General features: G+C 44.5%; 1 protein-coding gene across 1 annotated transcript in view; it reads right to left on the bottom strand.

The window, feature by feature from the left end:
• LOC121575399 (phosphatidylinositol 4-phosphate 3-kinase C2 domain-containing subunit beta-like) overlaps positions 1-17,046 on the bottom strand; it is a 72,395-nt gene that overhangs the window by 22,110 nt on the left and 33,239 nt on the right. The window contains exons 11-15 of the mRNA XM_041888479.2: positions 13,540-13,735; positions 8,967-9,089; positions 6,781-6,951; positions 6,594-6,702; positions 3,719-3,861 (exon numbers count right to left, since the gene is read on the bottom strand). Coding sequence (XP_041744413.2) covers positions 3,719-3,861; positions 6,594-6,702; positions 6,781-6,951; positions 8,967-9,089; positions 13,540-13,735 — 742 coding nt within the window. The remainder of the gene's footprint in view (positions 1-3,718; positions 3,862-6,593; positions 6,703-6,780; positions 6,952-8,966; positions 9,090-13,539; positions 13,736-17,046) is intronic.

Genomic DNA, 17,046 nt, shown 5'->3' with positions numbered 1-17,046 from the left:
TCTCTCTACTATTATTCTGACACTTCACTAAAGTGGTGATCCTAACTGACCTAATACAGGGAATTTTTACTAGGAATAAATGTCAGGAATTGTGAAAAACTGAGTTTAAATGTATTTGGCTAAGGTGTATGTAAACTTCTGACTTCAACTGTAGATAGAGGGGAGAGGAAGAAAGATAAACTGACTGGGAGAAGGGAGAATAAACAGTATATGTATCTTGTGGAGATACCTGAAAATGTCAACTGACAACTAAAGGTCAGTGATCACATTCATACTCATCACACACACACACACACACACACACACACACACACACACACACACACACACACATTAATCCATGTTTGTTTGAATCTCTGCCTAAATCAACACACATGTTTCTCTAACTGCTCTAGCAGACACACACATGGCAGAGGGCTGTTAACGGTTGGTACGGTTGTTTCCATTGGCTGAATATACTGTGTCATTGTTGGGATAGGATGATCCAGCTGGACAACAGTTGTTGCTATTGGATGAGCGCCTCTAATCTACTTCCTGCTTGGAGCCTGATATTGGATGGCACTGAAGCCAGTACACTTGTTTGGAAACACTGCACCTTAAGAGAATGTTCTTTAAATAATTATTTGTCAACACTGATATATCTGTTCTTCTTCATCTGATGGTAGTTGTCATGTAATATTAAACTTTTCCTGACCATTAATGGTCAGCTCTCCCACACCCTCCATTTGGCAAATCTGACCATAATTATATCCTCCTGATTCCTGCTTACAAGCAAAAACTAAAGCAGGAAGCACCAGTACTCGGTTAATAAAAAAGTGGTCAGATGACGCAGATGCTAAGCTACAGGATTGTTTTACTAGCACAGACTGGAATATGTTCCAGGATTCTTCTGATGGCATTGAGGAGTACACCACATCAGTCACTGGCTTCATCAATAAGTGCGTCGATGACGTCATCCCCACAGTGACCGTATGTACATACCCAACCAGAAGTCATGGATTACAGGCAAAATCCGCACTGAGCTAAAGGGTAGAGCTGCCGCTTTTAAGGAGCGGGACTCTAACCAGGACACATATAAGAAATCCCGATATGCCCTCCGACGAACCATCAAACAGGCAAAGCGTCAATACAGGACTAAGATTGAATCGTACTATACCGTCTCCGACGCTCGTCGGATGTGGCAGGGCTTGCAAACTATTACAGACAACGAAGGGAAGCACAGCCGCGAGCTGCCCAGTGACACAAGCCTAACAGACGAGCTAAATCACTTCTATGCTCGTGTAGAGGCAAGCAACACTGAAGCATGCATGAGAGCATCAGCTGTTCCAGATGACTGTGTGATCACACTCTCTGTAGACGATGTGAGTAAGACCTTTAAACAGGTCAACATTCACAAGGCCGCAGGGCCAGACGGATTACCAGGATGTGTACACAGAGCATGCGCTGACCAACTGGCAAGTGCCTTCACTGACATTTTCAACCTGTCCCTGACTGAGTCTGTAATAGCAACATATTTCAAGCAGACCACCATAGTCCCTGTGCCCAAGAACACTAACGTAACCTGCCTAAATGACTACCGACCCGTAGCACTCACGTCTGTAGCCGTGAAGTGCTTTGAAAAAGGCTGGTCATGGCTCACATCAACACCATTATCCCAGAAACCCTAGACCGACTCCAACAGATACAGATGATGTAAACTCTATTGCACTCCACACTGCCCTTTCCCACCTGGACAAAAATAACACCTACGTGAGAATGCTATTAATTGACTACAGCTCAGCGTTCAACACCATAGTGCCCTCAAAGCTCATCACTAAGCTAAGGACCCTGGGAATAAACACCTCCCTCTGCAACTGGATCCTGGACTTTCTGACGGGCCGCCCCCAGGTGGTAAGGGTAGGTTACAACACGTCTGCCACGCTGATCCTCAACACTGGGGCCCCTCAGGGGTGCGTGCTCAGTCCCCTCCTGTACTCCCTATTCACCCATGACTGCATGGCCAGGCATGACTCCAACACCATCATTACGTTTGCCGATGACACAACAGTGGTAGGCCTGATCACTGACAACGATGAGACAGCCTATAGGGAGGTCAGAGAACTGGCCGTGTGATCAAGACAAAGGGGATGATTGTGGACCACAGGAAAATAAGGACCGAGCACGCCCCCATTCTCATCGACAGGGCTGTAGTGAAGCAGGTTGAGAGCTTCAAGTTCCTTGGTGTCCACATCACCAACAAACTATCATGGTCCAAACACACCAAGACAGTCGTGAAGAGGGCACGATAAAGCTTATTCCCCCTCAGGAGACTGAAAAGATTTGGCATGGGTCCTCAGATCCTCAAAAAGTTATACAGCTGCACCATCGAGAGCATCCTGACTGGTTGCATCACTGCCTGGTATGGCAACTGCTCGGCCTCCGACCGCAAGGCACTACAGAGGGTAGTGCGTACGGCCCAGTACATCACTGGGGCCAAGCTTCCTGCAATCCAGGACCTCTATACCAGGCGGTGTCAGAGGAAGGCCCTAAAAGTTGTCAAAGACTCCAGCCACCCTAGTCATAGACTGTTCTCTCTGCTACCGCACGGCAAGCGGTACCAGAGCACCAAGTCTTAAGACTGCTGAACAGCTAATCAAATGGCTACCCGGACTATTTGCATTGACTGAAAAACATCAAACACACACACCACAGAAAACAGCACATCTCCCTTCCTTCCATCCTTCAAAGGCTCCAAAGCCCCAGAAAAAGTATCCTGCTTGGAAGTAAACAACAAACTCACTCTGGTCCAAGATAAACACTGTTCTATTTATCTCTCTCACAACACACAGGAGACATGATCATAAACTATTATAACTACTAATGGACCAAACACTACACTGAGATATGGAGAATAGACACACACGAGAACACACACACAAACAAAGACAGACACACACCCTACCATATCCTATATATCCAGGGAGGACTGAGATAAACATTGTTGACACACTCCTTAGAGAAGGCCAGTGGAGCTCCCCAAACGTTTCTTTCTACCTCTCTTAGGAATTCAGATCATCGGTCTGATTAATATTCAGTAACCTTTTCATCACTTTTGTAAATGGCGCACACACACACACACACACACACACACACACACACACACACACACACACACACACTATAGAACAGCACACACACACACAGGGGACAAAAGAGGAGAGGAGAGGGGGATGGGGAGACTAGAGGGGGGAGAGAGGAGGGGGGGGTATAATATCATCTGGGGAGGATTCACCACCAGCTGCTGCTATGACATCACTCATCAACTGGACCCCCTCTTCCCTCATCACCCATCCCCCCAATACCATTTCCAGTGCACCACACTGCCCATATATCTCCTGTCTGTCTTCCTGTTCTGTCCACTACTAACCTAGCCTGGCTACCATTCTGTTTGAGATATTATTCCACTCCTTTCCATGTTTAGCATGACCTGGAGTACATCAAGTGGAATGTTAGCAAAACAGGTTCTGGATATCAGGCTACTACTAACCTATTAACACCCCTCAATAACTTCTACAGCTGTTGGGTTTGAACACTAGCACAAGAACATACGATACGTGACAACTCTCACTACTCTCTAATGCAGTGTAACAGTGACGTTATAATGATGTGGTAATAATGTATGTCAGTCTAACAGGGCTGTTCTGTCATTCCATGGAGTGAGTGAGTGTAGTATTCTCACCAGAAGAGTGATTTCTTGTGTAGTACATCCTGCAGTTGTCTCTGGCTGTGCTGGTCCAGTCTGGAGAAGTCATACTTGGGACTGAACTCTGCGGGAGGGGGGGTACTAAAGCGCACCTCAAACGACGACGTGGGGAAGTCCACCTAAAGGTCAGAGGTCAGAGGTTAGGGGTCACACTAACAACAACATTATGATTCTTCATGAAGTGTTGTGATGAGGGAAATGTACTTCAAATGAATAAATATTGATATGGTTTGATTTAAGTCATTGTAACTCTTACAGCTGAATCTAAACCAGATATAAACACGTGGAAAAGACGCTCACTGAGTATGCGGAGTAGAAATAGACGTCTGACCAGACTGTTACAGAGCAGATGGACAAGGTAATGGTGGATGAAGAGATGGAAGAGATTGGGGGAGAGGAGAGGAACAGAACGATGTGAGGAATCCATCCAAGGAGAGAAAAAAAAAAAGATGGAAAGCCAAGAGATCAACATGAGACTGAAAGTCATGGCAGGACACTGAGGGAAAGAGTTTTGGAGGAAGGAAGAAAGACAGATGGATAAACTCAAGAAGAGAGGACTGTAAAAAAAACAAAAAAGGAGAAAACAAGTCAGATAGCGTGAAATGTTAGACGGTGTGCAGAAGTGTGTGTGAGGGGGTTACATTCGGGTTCATTTACATTTACATTTAAGTCATTTAGCAGACGCTCTTATCCAGAGCGACTTACAGTTAGTGAATACATATTATTATTATTATTTTAAAAAATTATACTGGCCCCCCGTGGGAATCGAACCCACAACCCTGGCATTGCAAACGCCATGCTCTATCAACTGAGCTACATCCCTGCCGGCCATTCCCTCCCCTACACTGGACGACGCTGGGCCAATTGTGCGCCGCCCATGAGTCTCCCGGTCGCGGCCGGCTGCGACAGAGCCTGGATTCGAACCAGGATCTAGTGGCACAGTTAGCACTGCGATGCAGTGCCTTAGACCACTGCGCCACTCAGGAGATACAAGATTCATGAGAGGTTAATGTGCGCCAGACCCCAGATGTGTCTTATGCGATGTTCGTGTATGTGCATAAGCATGTTCTGCAGTCAGTGATGAAGAATGAAGCCTCAAATGATGTCAGCACGCTAATGAGGAGACTGATTGCAACAACACACACACATCTCATTTGAACACAGGCCACTGCAATGAGACAAAAAGCCACTGGGCACCAGCGCCACGGGCCAGTTGGCACTGCGACACACTGGGTTGGCACTGCAGGAGGGAATGGGTTTACACCAGAATACTGCTGAGAGGAAACACTTGTGTGTGTGTGTGTGTGTGTGTGTGTGTGTGTGTGTGACAGAGAGAGAGAAGAGGATGTGTGTCAAAAGGGAGGGTATAGAGAGTGTAATATGAAGGGTGAGTGTTTTGGCCAGAGCAGAGCTATCTGACCTACTTTCAGGTCCCTTCTGCAGGCAACAGCAGCACACGTGTGTGCGCATGTCCTTCTGTGTGAGCGTTAAGGCCCACATCTGTGTGTATGTGTACTACACAGGGATGGGCGATATGGTCAAAATACTGTATCATATCACTACATTTTTCTCATTTTTGACAGTATTTTATGTTTCTGAAAAATACAAGTTCTAAATAAATGCATAACTCTAGAATGGCAACAAATGAATTCTAAGTGAATTGAAAAGTATTTTTATTCTCAACTGAGGTAGATAGGTACATGCAGACAGGGATTATGAGTTTTCCCTTTCTGTAATACACATGATCTCCAGTGTTCTGGATGTGCGGGTTGATAGACACTAGACTCGACGCTGTATGTTAAACTAATATCTGTTTACTGGGATTGACGCCAACTGGAGGTCCAAAGACCAAGGACAGATTGTTGGTGTATTCTGTGGAACACTGTGTGATTCTGTAGCAGCTGACAAAGTTGTTTTGATTTCCTGATGCTGTGTAATTAGGATATAAGGGCCTTCTCGGCGAAGGCCAAGTTAGACATTTTCTCTGCTTCTGTTCTGGAGGTGTCTCCCTGTTGCAACTTGTATTAAACCAGATTGATTTATGATTTATTATATCCGCGAATGCTCTTCTCTTTTGTTCACCTGAAAATCCCCTTAACATCATACCTGCTCCACAGCTCTAAAACAGGCCAAAAAGACATCAAACGTTCAGATTTTACACATCCAGGAGGACTAGTATTGTACCTGTAATGTGTCTGTGTGTGTGCATGTCTTTTATAGATTGCTGTTTGGACCAGGAGCTAAGATAGATGTTTTATTCCAGCAGGTCAGTCTAAAACCTCTCTAAGTCCCCATACAGTACAGTAAACTATAAAAGAGGGAGAGAGAAAGAGAGGGACAGAGAGCAGAGTGGAGAGAGAGAAAGAGAGAGGGATAGGAGAGCAGAGGAAGAGGAAGAAGAAAGAGATTGGGAGTGAAAAAAAGAGGAGTACAATAGGAAATAAATAGGGAACTACACCTTGAAAAACAAACTGACGCAGATAAGAGAAAGAGAGGAAGGAAGGAAGAGGAGGAGAAAAGGTGTGTATGCCTTTCTGTGTGTGAGCGTGTGTGTGCATGTGTATGTGTGAGCGTGTGTGACTGTGTGTGTGTGTGTGTGTGTGTGTGTGAGTGTGAGCGTGTGTATCTGTGAGCGATGTGTGTGTGTGTGAGCGTGTGTGACTGTGTGTGTGTGTGTGAATGTGAATGTGTGTGAGCGTGTGTGTATGTGAATGTGAATGTGTGTGAGCGTGTGTGTGTGTGTGTGTGTGTGAGTGAGTGAGTGAGTGAGTGAGTGAGTGAGTGAGTGAGTGAGTGTGTGAGCGTGTGTGTGAGCGTGAGTGTGTAGCGTGTGTACGAATAGGCCAGTTACCTGCAGGATGACGCTGTCAGGCTGGCTGAAGTTTGGGGAGCTGGAGCGAGCGTTACTTCCTGGGGTGGAAGGCCACAGACCCAGTAGCTTCCTCCCACACGTCAGGATGCTGGGGGAGACACAGAATGACAGTCATCACACCGACACGCACACACAGACATACAGAGCCTCCTGAACTGCTACTCACTGTCTGAAGTTGAAGAGGGGCATGGTGACCCAGCCCAGGGAGTCGATGCTCCGCCGTTGCTTGCTGCCCTTCTCCTCCGCACCTCCAGGGGGTGGCAGAGCGCTGGCATATAGAGTCACCGTCAGCTGGGTCTCCCTTGGCAACTGGTTAATCTGCACTGGGAAACACACCCTGGGGGGGAGAGAGGGACAGGGGGAGGGAGGAAGAAGGGAGAGATGCAATGGGAGAGGAAGAGGGTAAAGAAGGATATAAGGGGCAGAGAGGAATAGAAAAGGAAAGAGGGTGGGGGGTTGAGAGAGAGAGTTGTACTTGAGTCCTTGTGAAATGCAGTATAAAGTAAATACACCTTTTCCTACAAGAGAGTAGTCTGGGAGTGGCACTGTAACTGTTAGTAAACAGTAAATTATCTATCTATTATATTTAGCCCTGTGTCATCCACAAAAGACTAGTTAGCATGAAAGGAGCTAGCGTCGGGCTAACAAAAAATAGCAACGTTATAAACACACACCATTGCCATTGGGGGCTCTGTTAGCATGCTTCGCTAACTAAGAAAACATGTTCAGTTATGCGGCCAGACTGTAGGCTACAGTATGGACGGGTGCCTCATAAAAGCCTCTCAAGATAAGATGTCCAGCCAAACAGTTTACTTTCAGGACTTTTATACAACCAACAAACCAAGTGCTGTTTGAGGAAGGCTACCTTACAAAGATGTAGCTCGCTGCACTCCCTGTCCAAAGCACTCCGGACAGAATTAAATATGGATAGGGTTGCAAAATTCCACGAACTTTTAATACATTCCCTGGTTTTCCAGAAATCCTGGTTGGATTTGGGGAAAACCAGGGAACTTATTGAAAGTTCCCGGAATTTTGCAACCCTAAACATGGCCTATTCGTGTTTATTCCATCTTATCTCAAGTAGCTCCAACAAGCTGGACACTGTCAAGCAATCTTCTCAGGAAGTGGTGTTTTAGAGTGAAGGTTTTGCACTGCTGTTGTCATATCTGGAGGTTTCAGCACCACTAGGTCTACTCAGGGTTGATAATCCACCAGGACACTAAATCCACCCAGATACCAGAGGATTCAAAATATCCTTACAATAGATGCAAAAAAAAGATCCCAGCAATAGTGTCTTCAAAAATAGCCAAAGGACAATGCTTTAAGGACATGAGGTAGAGGTGGAGAGATCAGAAAATAGCCCCAGGACAATGCTTTAAGGACATGAGGTAGAGGTGGAGAGATCAGAAAATAGCCCCAGGACAATGCTTTAAGGACATGAGGTAGAGGTGGAGAGATCAGAAAATAGCCCCAGGACAATGCTTTAAGGACATGAGGTAGAGGTGGAGAGATCAGAAAATAGCCCCAGGACAATGCTTTAAGGACATGAGGTAGAGGTGGAGAGATCAGAAAATAGCCCCAGGACAATGCTTTAAGGACATGAGGTAGAGGTGGAGAGATCAGAAAATAGCCCCAGGACAATGCTTTAAGGACATGAGGTAGAGGTGGAGAGATCAGAAAATAGCCCCAGGACAATGCTTTAAGGACATGAGGTAGAGGTGGAGAGATCAGAAAATAGCCCCAGGACAATGCTTTAAGGACATGAGGTAGAGGTGGAGAGATCAGAAAATAGCCCCAGGACAATGCTTTAAGGACATGAGGTAGAGGTGGAGAGATCAGAAAATAGCCCCAGGATGCTGCTGCACAGCTACCTTCACATCTATTTTAAAGGAGATTAGTTACAACCCACAAATAAAAACATACTGTAAACAGTTTACATCTGCTTCAATAAGCACACACACACACACACACACACACACACGACCAATGGCTCTTTCCAGTTGACACATATGGGGGAAAGTAGGTTAGTCCTAATGAGAACTGAAAACAGTGAACAAATGGAACACCTGGTAGTAGAGTGTGATGGATGGAACACTAACCTGCTTCTGGAAGTGTGCACTTTGTATGTAATTAATACATGTTGTGGGTGGATAGCAAATATCATTATTACTAATAAATCCTAAGCAACAAGTAATAGATAGATGGATTCTGATTGGTGAACATCTCTGTGAGATTGGTTGAGGTGTCTATAAGGTCTGTTGTAATAGGCTGTGAGGTTGGTTGAGGTACCTGGCTGTGATTGGTTAAAATGTCTATAAGGCCCGTGGTAACAGGCTGTGTTTGGGTACATACCTCTGGTCCCAGACCACCAGGTGAAACAGGTACTTGCTGACCTGCTGTTTGCTGGTGTGCTGCGGGGCACAAAGCTCCGCCCCTCCATGGGTCAGCGAGCATGACAGGAAGAAGCCCTCGTAGCTAACAGGAAGAGGAAGAGGAGATCAGCCAATGGGACAACAGAGGAGATGATAGTCATTATGAAACCCCATTGGCCTATGTATGTAAATGCTATAATTACAAGTAACTGAGGACCAAGTTGGAGTCATGTAAAATGATGCAAAACAAACAAGACAAGACTTCTTCATGGGACTGTGTTCAATTCAATCAGTGCCTTCTGACTGTGGGAAATGAACAGAGTTCTCTTGTGAGTATGTGTCAGTTGTGTAGTGTGTATCAGTGTATGTTAGAGTATACACTGAGTGTACAAAACATTATGAACATTATGCTCTTTCCATGGCAGACTGACCAGGTGAATCCAGGTGAAAGCTATGATCCCTTATTGATGTCACTTGTTAAATCCACTTCAATCAGTGTAGATGAAGGGGAGGAGACAGGTTAAATATTTATTTTTAACTCTTGAGACATGGATTGTGTATGTGTGCCATTCAGAGGGTGAATGGGCAAGGCAAAAGATTGAAGTGCCTTTGAACAGGGTATGGTAGTAGGTGCCAGGAGCACCGGTTTGTGTCAAGAACTGCAACGCTGTTGGGTTTTTCACACTTAACAGTTTCCCGTGTGTATCAAGAATGGTCCACCACCCAAAGGACATCCAGCCGACTTGACACAACTGTGGGAAACATTGGAGTCAACATGGGCCAGCATCCCTGTGGAACGCTTTTGACACCTTGTCCATGCGCCGACAAATTGAGGCTGTTCTGAGAGCAAAAGTGGGAGTGCAACTTAATATTAGGAAGGTGTTCTTAATATTTTGTACACTCAGTGTATATGAGACATATTTCATTTATTACAGGGTTCATCAACAAGATTCAGGCGCGGGCTGATTTTTTCTTGAGCGGATGGTCGGGGGGCCGGAACATAATTACAAACATATATAATATTTGACTAAAACATAATAATTTCAAACCTTGCTTACATTTGTATATGATCACATCTCTCTATTATATGTGGAAATACTTGGGAACAGATTTCCCAAAATAAAATCACTTGGAGCTGATTTCTTGGTGTTTTTTAAAATGTTTATGTCCAACAATGAAAACATGGGGGGCCAAATAAAACCACCCGCGGGCCAAATTTGTCCCGCGGGCCGCCAGTTGGGGAACTGTGATATTTAATACACATTCCTGGTTGAGAGAATGCCAAGAGTGTGCAAAGCTGTCATCAAGGCAAAGAGTGGCTATTTGAAGAATCTCAAATATAAAATATATTTTGATTTGTTTATCACTTTTTTGGTTACTACATGATTCCATATGTGTTATTTCATAGTTTTTATGTCTTCACCATTATTATACAATGTAGAAAATAGTACAAATACGGAAAATCCTTTGAATGAGTAGGTGTGTCCAAACTTTTGATTGGTACTGTATATTACTACATTATTAGTGTGGCTTGCGAAAGCAGCCACACTTTAAATACTGTACCACTTATTTCTGACTTATTGGTTATTATTCTTTACAACGCTACTCCTCTTACACCGTTTAAGCTAACTTTAAAACCTGCAGACTGATCTGGAGTGCCAAGTCTAAGTCCAAGTCTAAGTCCAAGTCTAGGTCCAAAAGACTTCTCAACAGCTTCTACCCCCAAGCCATAAGACTCCTGAACAGCTAATCATGGCTAACCGGACTATTTGCACTGCCCCCCTACCCCCACCCCATCTTTTTACGCTGCTGCTACTCTGTTAATTATTTATGCATAGTCACTTTAACTCTACCCACATGTACATATTACTTCAACTACCTCAACTAGCCGGTGCCCCCGCACATTGACTCTGCACCGGTACCCCCCTGTATATATAGCCTCCCTACTGTTATTTTATTTTACTTCTGCTCTTTTTTTCTGAACACTTTTTTGTTGTTGTTTTATTGTACTTTTGTATTAAAAATAAATGCACTGTTGGTTAAGGGCTCTAAGTAAGCATTTCACTGTAATGTCTGCACCTGTTGTATTCGGCGCATATGGCCAATAACATTTGATTTGATTTGATTTGAATAGTGTGCTTGCATACAACTTTTTGTTACTATATACACTTTTTAAACTATACAACTTTTATTAAACTTATTAAACTTCATCCACTTTCATGGGATTTCTTCAACATACTAAAGCTTCCATTGTGACATCATGACTTCCAATATTCCATTCACTGTGAATGCAACAATGCCATTTTTTACACAAATCAGCTACTTTGACCACTTTCCCAACAAGTTAGACAATACTTTAGAGGGTATGACATCTTGGTCTACTTCTCTGCTATTCAAATCTAGAACCAGAACAGAATTATCTGCTACCAATCAAGTTACAGCTGTTTGTCGGTGTTCAGACTGACGAAAAGTAGATAGCTAATGCCAGCTTCCAGCTCTCTCAGGTCTTGTCATTGAACAGCCCAAATGGAGCCATTGCTATGGATACCAATACATTTCAATGGCACAAAAGGGCCATAGGCTAGAATGGTAATTTTAAAAAAAGCTGTCAACTCCAAACTAACGTTGAGATGTTCAGACTGATTATTATTTTGATGTACTTATTTCAATTAATCCCCAACAGACTGAATAGTAATTAAAGGGTAACAACATTGGGTAATAATGTTACCATGTTATTTGTCTTACAGTAAAATAGTGCTATTGCTAGTTAAATCCCTATCTGAAAATCTTCTCAATGCAGATGATATCAACCTCGTGTGGGAGATCATCAGATATTTTGGTATCAATTTATCTGTTTTTCCTGCACACACCTTCAGTGTCTTTCTTACACACACACACACACACACACACACACACACACGCCGGACAGGTGCCTAGCAACCAGTCAGCGCTCGGCCCCACCCCTCGGGTCAGAGGTCAGGCAGAGTTCCCAGGCTGTCAATCACCCTTTGTCAGGAACCAATCACGTGCCAGCATAAGTTTCAGGGGAGACAATGGAGCCAGCCAACTGGGGGGTGGAGCACTGGACCATTCACATGATTGGAAGGGGGTGAGGGAGTGGGAGGGCCATTCCAATACACAGCAGTGGGAACAGGGGAAAGTGTAGGGGCAGAGAGAGTGGTAGAGGCAATAAGGCTGTAGGGTGAAGATGGGGGAATGAGTAGGACAAGTATATAGAATGCATGGGATAGAATGTATGGGAATGGTGAGATCGCAGTGCATCTGGCCCTGGTTATGGAGCTGTGCCAGGGGAGAAGAGAGGGGAGGAAAGAGCCGTTACTGAGAGAAGACATATGAATGGAGATTCAGGGGGAGGGCTGAGCTGAATACACTCAGGCCAATATAGAGGGAGTGATGGCATGGGAAAAAGGAGGGAAAATGTAGGGGAGGGAAGTGAGGGGGGGGAAGTAGGGGAGGGAAGTGAGGATAGGGAAGTGAAAATGGGGAGAAGGGTAAAGGGGAGGGGGAGGAAAAGGGGGGGCAGATGAGGCTGTTTCTCAGGATTCTCTGTGTATGCTGCTATGCTCCATAACACCATGTAATCCTCATGGATTATACTGGGGAAATCCAGCCTGAACAGCTGGCCCTCTGTGTGTGTGTGTGTCAGTGGTGGAAAAAGTACACAATTGTCATACTTGAGTAAAAGTAAAGATACCTTAATAGAAAATTATTGAAGTAAAAGTCACAGAGTAAAATACTACTTAAGTAAATGTCTAAAAGTATTTAAATACACTTAAGTATTAAAAGTAAATGTAGTTGCTAAAATATACTTCAGTATCAAAAGTAAAAGTAAAAGTATAAATCATTTCAAATTCCTTATATTAAGCAAACCCGATGGGAGAGGCGAAGGTCGAGTCATGCGTCCTCTGAAATATGACCCACCATAACACCTGCCAGCTTAACCCGGAAGCCAGCTGCAACAATGTGTCGGAGGAAACACCGTTCAACTGACGACCGAAGTCAGCCTGCAGGTGCCCGGCCCACCACAAGGAGTCGCTAGAGTGCGATGAGCCAAGTAATGCCCCCCCGGCCAAACCCTCCCCTAACCCGGACAACGCTGGGCCAATTGTGCACCGCCCTATGGGACTCCCGGTCACCGGCAGTTGTGACTACAGACCCAGGATCGAACCTGGGTCTGTAGTGACGCCTCAAGCACGGCGATGCAGTGCCTTAGACCGCTGCGCCACTCGGGAGGCCACCAAGGATGTCCTCTTGATAAGTGCGTGAATGGACCATTTTCCTTTACTGCTAAGCATTCAAAATGTAACGAGTACTTTTGGGTGTCAGGGAAAATGTATGGAGTAAAAAGTACATTATTTTCTTTAGGAATGTATTGAAGTAAAAGTAGTCACAAATATTAATAGTAAAGTACAGATACCCACAAAAACAACTTCAGTAGTACTTTAAAATATGTGTACTTAAGTACTTTATATTACTGGTGTGTGTGTGTGTGGTTACGTGCGTATGTGCGTGCCTGAGTTTATGTGTGTTACCTGGCAGCCCATGTGATGGGGATGCGATGAGCAGCGTAGACGCTGAAGGACAGGACGTTGGTGACCAGGCCTGCTTCCTGTGTGGGCGCCGTGTGCCGGTTGCTCTGCACCGTGGTGTGGAAGTTAGCGTTGAACGTGCTACAGTACAGCTCCACCAGATCCAAAATGGCTGCCGTCAGCTTCTCCACCACTTTCTCTGCAAGGTGGAAGTAAACCATTTAGATTCACATAGCCTTCATTTAGCAGATACTCTCTAAGTGCATTCAATTAAAGAGGGCTAAACAACAACTTAACACAAGCTTTAAAAGTAAAACCTTAAATAATAAATGTTAGTAACAATCCATGTGCAGAATTTAGCATGTTTTAAAGATCCAGTGCTAAAGAACTCTCCTGATTCACAACAGCTGTCTGTCAGTATTACTCGTTATCCACGAGTAGAGTCAGAGCAATACACAAAACCAACACCACACTAAGTCCATGCTCTTAGAGTTTGCCATCTTATCACCTTACTGCTAATCATTGTGAGCTCATTACTCCTACACTGACCCTTTGAACTCTCATACAGTGTGTGTTTAACCTCTTCATAACCTTGTGTTTGTACACTACCAGAGAGTCAAACATTAGTTCCTGTCATCATTCCATCATTCATAGGGCTCTGGTCAAAAGTAGTGCACTATGTAGGGAATATGGGCCCTGGTCAAAAGTAGTGCACTGTGTACGGAGTAGGATGCCATTTGGGATACAGACATGTCAACACGGCTCAATTGGCTGGGCTCCACTATTTACATGTGTCTCTTCATACAGTGGGGAAAAAAAGTATTTAGTCAGCCACCAATTGTGCAAGTTCTCCCACTTAAAAAGATGAGAGAGGCCTGTAATTTTCATCATAGGTACACGTCAACTATGACAGACAAAATGAGAAGAAAAAAATCCAGAAAATCACATTGTAGGATTTTTTATGAATTTATTTGCAAATTATGGTGGAAAATAAGTATTTGGTCAATAACAAAAGTTTCTCAATACTTTGTTATATACCCTTTGTTGGCAATGACACAGGTCAAACGTTTTCTGTAAGTCTTCACAAGGTTTTCACACACTGTTGCTGGTATTTTGGCCCATTCCTCCATGCAGATCTCCTCTAGAGCAGTGATGTTTTGGGGCTGTCGCTGGGCAACACGGACTTTCAACTCCCTCCAAAGATTTTCTATGGGGGTTGAGATCTGGAAACTGGCTAGGCCACTCCAGGACCTTGAAATGCTTCTTACGAAGCCACTCCTTCGTTGCCCGGGAGGTGTGTTTGGGATCATTGTCATGCTGAAAGACCCAGCCACGTTTCATCTTCAATGCCCTTGCTGATGGAAGGAGGTTTTCACTCAAAATCTCACGATACATGGCCCCATTCATTCTTTCCTTTACACGGATCAGTCGTCCTGGTCCCTTTGCAGAAAAACACCCCCAAAGCATGTTGTTTCCACCCCCATGCTTCACAGTAGGTATGGTGTTCTTTGGATGCCAAACACGACGAGTTGAGTTTTTACCAAAAAGTTATATTTTGGTTTCATCTGACCATATGACATTCTCCCAATCCTCTTCTAGATCATCCAAATGCACTCTAGCAAACTTCAGACGGGCCTGGACATGTACTGGCTTAAGCAGGGGGACACATCTGGCAATGCAGGATTTGAGTCCCTGGCGGCGTAGTGTGTTACTGATGGTAGGCTTTGTTACTTTGGTCCCAGCTCTCTGCAGGTCATTCACTAGGTCCCCCTGTGTGGTTCTGGGATTTTTGCTCACCGTTCTTGTGATCATTTTGACCCCACGGGGTGAGATCTTGCGTGGAGCCCCAGATCGAGGGGAGATTATCAGTGGTCTTGTATGTCTTCCATTTCCTAATAATTGCTCCCACAGTTGATTTCTTCAAACCAAGCTGCTTACCTATTGCATATTCAGTCTTCCCAGCCTGGTGCAGGTCTACAATTTTGTTTCTGGTGTCCTTTGACAGCTCTTTGGTCTTGGCCATAGTGGAGTTTGGAGTGTGACTGTTTGAGGTTGTGGACAGGTGTCTTTTATACTGATAACAAGTTCAAACAGGTGCCATTAATACAGGTAACGAGTGGAGGACAGAGGAGCCTCTTAAAGAAGAAGTTACAGGTCTGTGAGAGCCAGAAATCTTGCTTGTTTGTGGGTGACCAAATACTTATTTTCCACCATAATTTGCAAATAAATTCATAAAAAATCCTACAATGTGATTTTCTGGATTTTCTTTTCTCATTTTGTCTGTCATAGTTGACGTGTACCTATGATGAAAATTACAGGCCTCTCTCATCTTTTTAAGTGGGAGAACTTGCACAATTGGTGGCTGACTAAATACTTTTTTTCCCCACTGTACATCCAGTGGAGCAGCTCAGCCCTATAGGGAAAACAACATCCAACCTCTCGGAAATGTTATCCCTTTCTTTATAAGGGCAGACAGACGGATAGAGATGCAGATGGATGGAGGAGGTGGTTAGTGTATCTGTGTATCCTGTATGAAGTTAGCCATCCTTCCTGTTTGTCTGAGTATAGCTGGGGGAGGTAGGGGATATGTCTCAAATGGCACCCTATTCCCTATATAGTGCATTACTTTTGACCAGAGCACAATGGGCCCTGCTCTGTAGTGCAATATAAAGGACATGGGGTGCCATTTGGGACCCAGCCAGAGACATCGGTAAAGAGGGACATCCGTGGCGTACATCACAGCAAGTCAAGGACACTTCCGCTCTGACATGATGGTAGTGCTACTGTGACAGACCAGTGTGCCTGCTTAGCAGTGTAGCTTCCTCCCCATCTGGGTACACTGTCCGTACAATGGCTCGAACCAGGTTCCTATGCCACGCAAACACACCTGACCGCCCGCTTGACAAAGTGCTTGCGCTGCTGAAAAGCTAGTAATTCGGTGACCCGAGTGGAGACATTTCAAGGTGTGGAGTGAGCTTAACGTACGATCTTAAAGGGATAGTTCACCCAAATTACTAAATGACATATTGGTTTCCTTACCCTATAATCAGTGTATGGACAAGGTATGACAGCCATCCATGCTTTGGTTTAGTTTCCCTGGCACTGTTTCCACATGCTAACGTTTTAGAATTCGTGGCACAAATCCCATTCAAGTCAAGGAACCGATATTATCATTTTTCAAGCATCATGTTCAAAACATCTAGAAGGGAATTTGTTGAGCTTCACAATCAATTTTAGATACTTTCGGGTTATTTGGACATGAGAAATGCTAATATCGGTCCCATGACTTACAACATTAGCATGTGCAAACAGTGCCAATGAAACTTAACCGAAGCATGGATTGCTGTCATACCTTGTCCATAGACTGCTTACAGGGTAAGGAAACCAATGTGTCATTTTGTAATTTGGGTGAACTATCCCTTTAATTCTGTTACACTACTGTACAGACCTGACCATCATCCCACGAGCATATAACCCGGCGACCCTCCCCTCCATCTACAGTATCATATC

This window comes from Coregonus clupeaformis, chromosome 10 (assembly GCF_020615455.1).
Source record: "Coregonus clupeaformis isolate EN_2021a chromosome 10, ASM2061545v1, whole genome shotgun sequence".
NCBI lineage: Eukaryota > Metazoa > Chordata > Actinopteri > Salmoniformes > Salmonidae > Coregonus > Coregonus clupeaformis.
Note: the sequence above shows the minus strand (reverse complement) of the source record. Positions and strands in the feature narration are given on the sequence as shown.